The sequence below is a fragment of the Quercus lobata genome, chromosome 3 (genome assembly GCF_001633185.2).
Source record: "Quercus lobata isolate SW786 chromosome 3, ValleyOak3.0 Primary Assembly, whole genome shotgun sequence".
NCBI classification, from domain to species: Eukaryota; Viridiplantae; Streptophyta; class Magnoliopsida; order Fagales; family Fagaceae; genus Quercus; species Quercus lobata.
The window spans coordinates 42,174,197-42,185,382 of NC_044906.1; the positions used below are offsets into that span (position 1 = coordinate 42,174,197).

Here is an 11,186-nt window from a genome sequence, read left to right on the forward strand (position 1 = left end):
ATAGGTCGTACTACGTGGTTGTCATGGAGTGAGGGGCAAGCATGAACACTAGAAGGTCCATTGGAACTTAGGGCGCATCCTCACCTGCTAGCTGGTAGCACACCCTCTCTGCCAAATAGATCACCCTCAACCTAGTGCCCTCAAGGGGCAGGGAGATCCTAGAAGAGACAATAGTAGTTGCCTCCAAGTTCAGATCTGCTACAAGATCAACACCGGCTTAGGGACTCCACATAATCTGTGACAACACATGGGGTTAGGAAGAGAATCCTAAGAAGCATGCAAATAGTGGAGAGATCTATTGAGGTGAGCCTGAATCAAGATGACATTCTTCAAGTCCATCGAAGTTCCCCAAGTGATGAGGCCATACTTGACAGCCTAGCCCTAAAAAGATGACAGTTTGCAAGAGGTTGAGATACAGTTTGCAAGAGAACATGACCGTTTGCAAGATGACAGCGTGCAAGAGGTTATGGTACAGTTTGCAAAAGAACACGACAGTTTGCAAGATACAAATATGATAGTTTGCAAGATGATAGTTTGCAAGGCACAAATATGGCAATTTATAGGATAACAATTTTGTAAGATATGGGTATGAATGCAATTAGCAAGAATATGGTACATAGTCTTAACCTAAATGGCATATGGATATATGACCATAAGGGTGAAAATAGATAAGCTACAAGAGAAAAGGGAAAGAAACTAACCTCGAGGAGCTTCCAAGGTCCCACTAGTTGGCGTAGAGTCCCCTGGCTAAGCGTGTCTAAGGAAGAGTAAAAGTAGGCCAAGCATGCTTGCCCCCAATTGGCAGTTCAAGCCCTCTCAAAGTTCAGAAAAAGGTCTGGCCACCTTAAAGACATCGTTTGCCCACCATTGGCAAATAACTATGCCCTTAACAGGTATAGCAAAAAGACCTTGGCCATCTGAGCAAACTCCTTAGCTGTCCCCTGTGGACAACCCATGAAATCCACCTTAAGGTTAGTGTAGTAGATCGTCTTCGTGGCGTACCTCCTTTCGAGTAGCTCTACACCTAGTTGTGTGCCCAACTTGTCCTCCAAACTTATCGAGACTCTATCAAACCACAGGCCAGTCATGCGGTGGAAGTTGTGGGGAGTGATGGTCATCTCCTGATCAGTAATGTGGAAGGTGTAAGTAGTGTCCCACCATCTCTCAACTAAGGCCTGCGCCAAGGCAGCACTAGCAGACCTTTCAGGCATCAAGCAGAGGATGGGCTCAAAACCTGCAGTACGAATGTGACCTTGAGTCTCCTCGGTATAGATGTTGTGCCATACCAATGCCTCGCTAGTACTCCCTCTACCAGAATATGGAGGTAAAACCTACAAAAAGAGAATGAGATTAAATTCATGATTAGGTGAAAAGAATGGTGGGAAAGTGATAGGTGATGTGAGGCATGTAGTGGGATGTAAAAATGATGAGGAATGATGTTAAAATTGCAAATAGATGAAGAACAGATGAAAAAGGAGTCCGAATGCCCAAACTAAGGTTTCTGCCTAGTGCCATGCGTGTGTAGGAAGGAAGCTGTGTACGCAGAATTCTACCCATGTGCGTAGGTCGACGCTCACAAGAACAGATACACACGCGCAAGAATAAGCTTGTGTACACATGAGTATAGGCTGCGTATGCAAGAACATGTCTGCGCACATAGGCTCAAATCTGCGCACGTAGGAACAACCACCGAATGATGTTCTTTGACTTTTTCAAGGTTTTCTCAATCAAAACTCATCCTAAACGTGTTCCTACCCATCCTAAGGTGTTAGGTTTTCATCTAAACCCATCCCACAGCAAAACCCAAGCATTTACAAGCCTAAAAACATATCAAAATAGAAGATCAAAGGAAAAACTTGAAAATGGAAAAAGAAAAAGAAAAAGCTCATCGATCTAGCCTTTGCACCCTTAGGAAGATTTTGTTGTGATCTATAGGTTAAGAGGGGAGCCTTAGCCAACCTCACCGCTCCATTCCAGCGGTTGAGATGAAATGCATCAGTAGAGAGGATGTAGGAACTCTTTTTGGACTTGGGTGCCATTGAAGGAAGAGATGAGGGCCAGATTGTGAGGGAATGAGAGAAAGGCAGAAGGTTTTTGTAGAGGGAGTTAGAGAATGTGAAGAGGTGAGGGAGATGAAGAGAATGAAAAAATAATAATAATAATAAATAAACGGTTGGTAACCGTTGGGAAAAAAAGATAAAGATGTGGGAACATATCTAATGGCTAAACTACATGTAGTTTAGGCCTCCCTGCTAAATTATGTGTAGTTTAGCGGATTTTTTTTTTTCAAATATCCCCATGAAGTTCTCAGGAGGCTAGAAATGCAAAGGAAAATTAAAAAAACACATCCAAAAATGACAGAAATGCCTTTAGTGTACAAAGAACACAATGACCCTAAAAAGCATCCTAGTGGATCGAAAGCATCAAAAGCATCCCTAGTGGATCGAAAGCATCGAAAACACCCCTTAATGGATTAGCAATCATCATGAAAACTTCTTTGTGAGTCAAGATCATTAACTAAATCCCCAAGCAAATTTCAGTATCGTAGGAGGACTCCCCCGTGAGTCCAAGACATAGAAGCAACCCCCTTGAGAGTTGCAAGATAAAATTTCCCTAATGGAGTTAATAAAGCCCCCTCAAGGGTGGAGTCAACATCAATCCCCAGTGAATCATAAGAAAGAAGAAGATAATTTTTCCCCAGTGGAGGAAAGTTTTCCCAGTGAGCAAACACTTCATCAAGAGATCCCCAATAAACTACCCCCTCTCTTGTGGGCCGTACACCATCAAAACTTCATGATAGGTCAGAATCATCACCAAACACTTCTTAGTAGAATTATACTCCCCAGTGAGTCCTTCTGCACCCCTGGTGGATATTTCATCTAAAAATAGTTAGAATACAGAATTCGTGCACATATCCTCCTGGAAGTGAACTTGTAGGCACATAATACAGAAATTGTGCACATATCCCAAGGGAATTGAATATGCAGGCACAATGGAAGAGGTAGAGATAGAGATTGAGATCGTCATCTCGAGGCAAGAGCCTCACTAGAACAGGTAGAGATTGAGATGGAGAAGACAATTATTACCTAGAGGCGCAATCTACCCGGAGAAGTTTGAGACAAAAGTCCCAGATGAATACTACAAATATATATCATTTTAAGCTTGTAAGAGCACCCTTATTTGTTTGGTTGATGGTTACGACTATTGGCCTTATTTGTTTTTCTTTTTAGTGACTCTAGGATAGTGAGTCACTTGTCTTTTCCTTGCAATTGGCAAAACAGGTTTTGGGATAGTGAACCTGTCATTGCTCGTTTGCTGAGCAACAAAGGTGGGAATTTGGACATATGAATCCCACGCAACTCTTCGGAGTTGCACCCCATCCCATGTATGCGTGATGTATGTCGTGTGCATGGGTTGGGCCCGAGTCGTACGCCGAAACAAAATGTTTTGTCTCTTATTCTTTTGATTTTGTTAGCGAAGCTCACGACTCAAAAGAGGAGCATCTATAGACACCGCATTTTGTACCCCTTACAACTCGGTCCCCCATTCCCCAATGATGTTGAAATTCTGAAATCCAATGTTGGTTTAGGACCCAATCAGATGTTAAATTGACTTGAAAAATGTTAAAATGATAAATATAACTTTTAATGAGCAATTAAATCTTATTTTGAAAAAAATAAGGCCAAAGAAGCTCTTGGCATGCGCACGCAGGAATTAACCTGCGTGCGTAGCCATGGTGCATGCGAATGTAGACATGATCCTGTGCACGCATGTAGGGTTTCAAAAACTATGAAAGGCAAGTTTGTGTATAATCAATGTTAAACTATAATCCCAGTTTAACATTGATTGTACCTCATCTTACTTATAGTGCAAATAATGTAATATTTAGTTAGTCGATGGTAGTTAATTAATCTAAAGTTTAATCTATTATTATTATTATTATTATTTTTAATTGATCTATTACAACAAATATGTAGTTGATGAGATCTCACTATTAAGTACAAGGATCACTAAGGTCAAACCATATTAATTTTGCTTTCAATCTATATTCTTTTTTTTCACAATCACAATCACAATGACAATCTTAATAGGTATCAAAACTATTTCTTAATATGTATAAATTAATATATATTTTTTTTCATCAGAAGAAACCATATGTCTAATCAGAACGACAATCTTAATAGGATATCAAAACTATGTTTTAATATGTATATAATAATATGTATAAATTGAGGTTATTTTTTTTCCAGAAAAAACTATTGTAGATTTTATCAAGTTATAAAATGTGGAAGAGAAAAGAGAAAATATAATTTTTTAGAGAGATTTTAATGTAAAATTTATTACTGAAAAATAAAATAAAATAGAAGATTTGAATTATTCAAATGTCAGTTTTAGGAGTAGCTTGCAATATCAACTGCTTTCAGAACTGGTTTCTGGAGGTGACAAGCTTGGAATAGAAGATGACATCATTATTTTGACATAAAAGTATGTTTTGTTAGCCCTATGTTGTTATATGGATCTTATTCAAAAAACAAAAAGGTTGTTATATGGATAATATCCTGTAGCGGGCAAACTAATTAAATCCAGTTTAATAGAGAACATTATTTGGTTAGATTTAGGTTGTTAAATTCAGAAAACAAAAAGGTTGTTATATATATAGATAAACACATAAAGTCCTATGGCGGGCAAACTAAATCCAGTATAACAGATACCATTACTTTATTATGTCTAGGTTGTTAAATAAACAAATATACTATCAAGCGTCGAAACCAGAAGTCTACATAAAATCTCAATCGAGAAGTAAGCTTATCCTCACAATAAAGAGATACGCCAACTCACAAGTCTAATTTTTTATTATTTTGGATATGAGATCTTCCTCTATATATAAGAGCCTTAATGGGCGAGTAGTATTACATGCATGCAAAGCAATTACAAGCCATGGCGAGAACACTACTTACTTTTCTGCTTTGCATCTATCTCACTTTGGCTTTCTGTGTCATATACACTGATGCAAGAAAAAGAGTCACAAAAATAGGCCGTGATGCTGTGACCCCTGGCCGAAGTAACTTCACCTATATATGTGATCCAGCCAGGTATACCCAACTTGGATTGGATATCAAATCATTCCCCTTTTGTAACAAGAAACTTTCCTACCAAGTCCGAGCAAGAGATTTGGTGAGTCAAATGACGTTGTATGAAAAGGTGCGACAGCTAGGAAATCGTGCTTACGGAGCCCCAAGAATAGGCCTGCCTGAATACGAGTGGTGGTCTGAGGCGCTCCATGGTTTGTCCAATGTCGGTCCAGGTACCTTTTTCGATGACTCAGTAGCACATGCAACTAGCTTTCCCACGCCGATTCTCACAACAGCTTCATTCAACGAGTCATTGTGGAACACAATTGGGAAGGTAAAATTTAACCCGTTCAGTTGTATTTAAAGATTAAAGTATTCGTTTTTAATAAATATGCTAAAATTCCTTGCTGGATACAGGCTGTTTCCACAGAAGCACGAGCATTGTACAATTTAGGGCATGCTGGATTAACATTTTGGAGTCCAACCATTAACGTAGCAAGAGATCCAAGATGGGGAAGAATCATTGAGACACCTGGTGAAGATCCATTTGTAGTTGGCACCTATGCCGCGAATTACGTGAGAGGCTTGCAAGATGTTGAGGGAACAGAGCACCATAAGGATTTAAACTCTAGACCGCTTAAAGTTTCTGCATGTTGCAAGCACTTTACTGCTTATGATGTTGACAATTGGAAAGGAGTTGAGCGTTACAGTTTTGATGCCAAGGTAACTACTCTATGAAAATCCTAATTCTAAAGTTGATATACTACTATGATTCAAAAACAAATTAAAGCACAGTATTTATTGATTTTTATTTGAAGGTGACAGAACAAGATTTGGCAGAGACATTTAACCGACCCTTCCAAATGTGTGTTGAAAATGGTGATGTTAGTAGTGTCATGTGCTCTTATAACCGTGTTAATGGCATACCTGCTTGTGCTGATCCCAAACTCTTGAAGCAAACCGTTAGAGAAGATTGGAATCTTCATGGGTACAATCTAAATTCTAATCTCAATATCAAAATACTATGGTCCATTTGAATTGAGGTAGAGGGAGGGGGAGTAGAATTGGCCAAAAATTAACATTTTTTAAGTTAACTCTACTTTACTTCCTCCCACTCCTCAATTCAAATAGACCCTAAATTTTAATTAGGATGCTATTTTTGTAATTAAGACTAATATTACAATTTTTGCCAGATATATAGTTGCAGATTGTGATTCTATTGAAGTAATGATTAAGAACCACAAATGGCTAAACGTTGACAATGAGACTGCAGTTTCATACACACTACAAGCAGGCTAGTTAATTATGTGCCTTTCCTATTCATTTCTTTCTCTCTTTTTTTCCTCGTTTTGCTTTTTTGTTCACTGACATTTAATTTCTTCTTGGTTTAGGTTTGGATTTGGATTGTGGAGTTTACTACACCAATAATGTTGAAAATGCTGTGAAACATGGGAAGGTTAGGGAGGCACTTGTAGACCGGTCACTACAATACCTCTATGTTGTGCTTATGAGGCTAGGAATATTTGATGGACACTCACAATACAATTCTCTTGGAATAAATGATGTGTGCTCTAACGAGCACATCGAGTTAGCGGCAGAAGCAGCGAGGGAGGGAATTGTTCTTTTGAAGAATGATAATGGAATTTTGCCATTGGCAACTGGAAAGTACCCTTCCCTAGCAGTGGTTGGACCACATGCTAATGCTTCCACTGCCATGATTGGAAACTATGCATTTGACCCATGGAATAAAGGTACTCCATGTCGATATATAACCCCACTTAATGGCTTCTCCAGTTATGGAAGAGTGAACTATGCAGCAGGATGTTCAAATGTTAAATGCCCCGATGGGAGCTTGATTGGCCCAGCCGTGCAAGTCGCCACAACATCTGATGCCACTATAATTGTTGCCGGAATTGATTTATCAATTGAGGCAGAGAGCAGAGACAGGTTGGATCTCTTCCTTCCTGGAAAACAAACTGATCTTATCAACCAGGTTGCTAATGCTTCAAAAGGCCCCGTAGTTCTTGTAATCATGTCGGCCGGAGGTGTTGATATCTCCTTTGCTAAGAATAACCCCAAAATCCATGCCATCTTGTGGTCTGGATATCCTGGAGAGGAAGGTGGTCAAGCCATTGCGGATATTATTTTTGGAAAATACAATCCAGGTAACATCCAACTTTAATTCCGTATGCCAATGCATATCCACCTTGGTTAATTTCATTTGTACATACATATTAATACATACATATTCTTCTATATTAATTTTTTTTTCAGGAGGAAGATTACCCGTTACTTGGTATCAAGCCGATTACGTTGACAAGCTACCCCTAACATCCATGCAATTAAGGCCAGATGATAGCAATGGCTACCCAGGTCGAACATATAAGTTCTTTGATGGCCCCACTGTCTTCCCCTTTGGTTATGGCCTCAGCTACACAAAATTCAACTATACACTAAAAGCCGCGACAAATAGACTGCAAATAAAATTGACAAAATTTCAACACTGCCGTGACCTACCATATAAAAATGGAACCTTCAAGCCCAGCTGCCCGGCAATTGCAATAGATGACTTGAGATGTAATAAAAAATTTAAACTTGCAGTTGAAGTTAAAAATGTGGGCAACAGAGATGGGGATGAAGTTGTTTTGGTTTACTCACAGCCCCCAGTTGGTATTGTTGGAACTCATATTAAGAATTTGATTGCGTTCCAGAAGGTTTTTGTTGCAGCTGGGACGAGTAAGACTATTCAGTTTGCCATAAATACTTGCCAGGGCTTGGGCATTGTAGACTCCTATGGTAATGCTCTCTTGCCATCTGGTGCGCACACAATTATTGTCGGTGATGGTGCAATTGTTTTTCCAGTTCAATTAACATATCGTTAGAGCTGTGACGGTGACCGTGTGAGGAATGATACTTTTAATTGTATTATTATTGTTGTAACTTGTAGTAACTTGCAAGCCTATTTTATTTACGATTTTCATAGTTAATAATATAATTTTCTTTCCCTCCTACATCACTCATTGTGATTTAGATTTACTAATGCGTGTTGTGTTTATGTATTTGCACAAGTAAAATGTGAATGATTTGTAAATAGAAATAGGAAAAGAGCAAAATAGTCACTTAAACACTAAACGATGCAATCATTATTTTTAATTTTATTTCAAAGAAAGTATGTTTCTATCTAACTGCAATTAAAGAATAGATATATAAGGGTTAAAATATAGAGAAAACTGAAATCAAATACATATAAACAAAAAAAAGGGAAATGTTAACTGATGTGTCCTATGGACATTTGTTAATAAATCATTTTAAGAAAGGTTTTATAGGAAAAAAGAAAAAAGACAAAACAATTAATGTTTTAACAATTTTTTCACCACCGCACATCTTCGGTGTAATAATCACTCCACAAATATAAGTGTTTGTGGGGTGTGGGGAGTAGGAGCCGGGGTTGAAGTTTTCAGGAGGAAATTTTACACACATATACATTTAGATTATAGTAGAGTAGAATTTTAATCCTGTATATAAAAAAAAAATAAAAAAATAAATTATGTTTCTCATAAAAGTTATGTTAAAAACTTCTTAAAATGATTTGTTAATGGTTGCTCTATGGACACCCGTTAACATGATCAAAACAAAAATTACTTTAAAGCAACCGATAACTTCCATATACATAATGATTAACTGATGACTAGCTTCCTTACTTGATGAAATGTCTTAGGTGAAATTTTTTATTAAAATTTTGTGCATGGATTTATATTATTACCGAAATAAGAGATTGGATATTATAACACTACAAAATCTTTTCTTTAAATAATTGAAACCTTCATTATCTAACTTTTGAAAGAAAAAAAACAGCTGACGTTTAATTATAAAAAATTATTTTTTCGTTGAGTAATTAAATATGGTAAACCTTAAATTCAAATGGTAATCATTATTGAGAGTTACACTTGCATTGTCCTTTGAATGTTTGTAATATTTTTTAAAATGTTTGCATGTTTAAAGAGCTATTTTAAGAATACTAAAAAAGAAAAAAGAAAAAAAAAAAAAAAAAGGAAGAAGCTATTTTAAGAGTATTTTTTTTTTTTTTTTTGGAAATGAAAGTTTTTTTTTTTTTTTTTGGGAGTGGTTTAATTATGCTAGTAGATAACTAACACATAATTAATGATACAATCTTGCATTATTTAAAATAGAGATGTTACGTCCATAATATTTTTTCAACATTTTTACAATATATCATTGGTGGTTAGTTATTATTGACTCTAATTTAAACCCACAATTCAAATTACTTTTTTTTTTTTTTTTCCCACCAATAACAACTTGTTACTTATGATTTGTTGTGAAAATATTGTGGATATAATATTTCTCTTCAAAATAAGCTATCTCACATACCCTCTCACATAAATTTCAACTCACCTAGGGGTGGCAATTCGTATTTGCATGTTGAATCGTGTTATATTGATTTATAAGTATTTGATTATACGATTCAACACTAACCCAACACGTTTATTAAACAAGCTAATATTTCCCAACCATAGCACAACCTGATTATTAAACGGCTCAACCCATTTATCATATTTTATCAAAGCAAGAAAAAAAATATTTTAGTATTAATTAAATTGATATGAAATATGAAAAACAAAAATAAAAAGATTTTTTAAATATAAAATTCAAAACTAATGAGTAACTACATAAAAAATAATCATTCAAAACTAAAACATATTTCAATATCACAAATAATTAACAGTATGTCGAAGAAAATAACCACAACAATTAATAAGTTTATATACCTAGAACTTTTTTATTTTTTATTTTTATTTTTTGGAGTAAATTATACCTAGAGTTTTGAATAGTATATTGATATAACATTTTGTGGAATGGACACAAACATGACATATTTATTAAATGGGTCAATTGTATTAACCTAAATATGACACAAACTTGTTAAATTTCAACCTATAATCTGCTAATTGCCACCTCTAATTTTGACCCACTACAATATAAAAAGGGGTTGAAGGGTGTAAAACTTTAGTACCCATGGATTTATTGAAAAAAAATATAAAGTACTTTTCCATCAAGATTTGATTTAATGAGGCAAGATTGAAATCTTGAGACTTCTCTAAGCATCCAAACACTAGCGCTTGAAACTTAAGATATATATGAATATAATCATTGTGGTTGTGGCTCGAGCTATAAAACTTTTTCAGGAGGCAAGCTAAAAGTAACAATATTCTTCTATAAAATTTTCTTGCATATTTTGACAAGCTTCTTGGTTGAAAATATATATTTTTGTGGTTACTGTTATGATAGGAAGAGATTTCTAGTAGATCTTTAAGTATCTTTAGAGGGTTCAATACATCAAGTTTCAGCATTTGAAAATAGCAATGCAATTTGCAAATCATAAACACTTTTTGTCTTTTTCTATTAAAATGTGTCAAATGTAGATGATTTCTCATAAATTACTTACTTTTTTTTATATAATATAGATAAATTACTTATATTTTGAACATTAAAGATTAAATTTTATAAAGTAATTATATTTATATAGATTTTTTTTTATATAAAAAAAATTATGGAATATGAAATGTGAACAATGAAGTGTAAACACTACCACCAAAGCAATTTTTTATTTCAAATCACTATTAACAAATATATATCTATATATATATATATATATATATATATTTTGTATATTACACATAATTATACACAAAGACCAAGGTATTCTTTAGTACTTCAACAAAAAGGTCTTTCACTCTAGCAACTTAAAACTTGTAAGTTGTGAAATTTTAACACAGAGAGAGAGAGAGAGAGAGAGAGAGAGAGAGAGAGAGAGAGAGAGAGAGAGAGAGAGAGAGAGAGAGAGAGAGAGAGAGAGAGAGAGAGAGAGAGAGAGAGAGAGAGAGAGAGAGAGAGAGAGAGAGAGAGAGAGAGAGAGAGAGAGAGAGAGAGAGAATTAACAATGGTCTCTGATATAGTAGAGAGGAATGGAGGTTGGATAACAAGTAGTGACTCGCAGCGTAGCCAGAGAGAGAGAGAGAGAATTAAAAATGGTCTCTGATATAGTAGAGAGGAATGGAGGTTGGACAACAAGTAGTGACTCGCAGCGCAGCCAGT

At 35.8% G+C, this 11,186-nt stretch overlaps 1 protein-coding gene across 1 annotated transcript; it reads left to right on the forward strand.

Moving 5' to 3' along the window:
• The first annotated feature begins 4,938 nt into the window (after nucleotides 1-4,938).
• Nucleotides 4,939-7,971, forward strand: LOC115980908 (beta-xylosidase/alpha-L-arabinofuranosidase 2-like). The gene is made up of 6 exons (XM_031103106.1): nucleotides 4,939-5,406; nucleotides 5,490-5,795; nucleotides 5,891-6,060; nucleotides 6,266-6,366; nucleotides 6,464-7,237; nucleotides 7,347-7,971. The coding sequence occupies exons 1-6, from the start codon at nucleotides 4,939-4,941 to the stop codon at nucleotides 7,952-7,954; spliced, it is 2,427 nt and encodes an 808-aa protein (XP_030958966.1). The 3' UTR covers nucleotides 7,955-7,971.
• The last annotated feature ends 3,215 nt before the right edge of the window (nucleotides 7,972-11,186 follow it).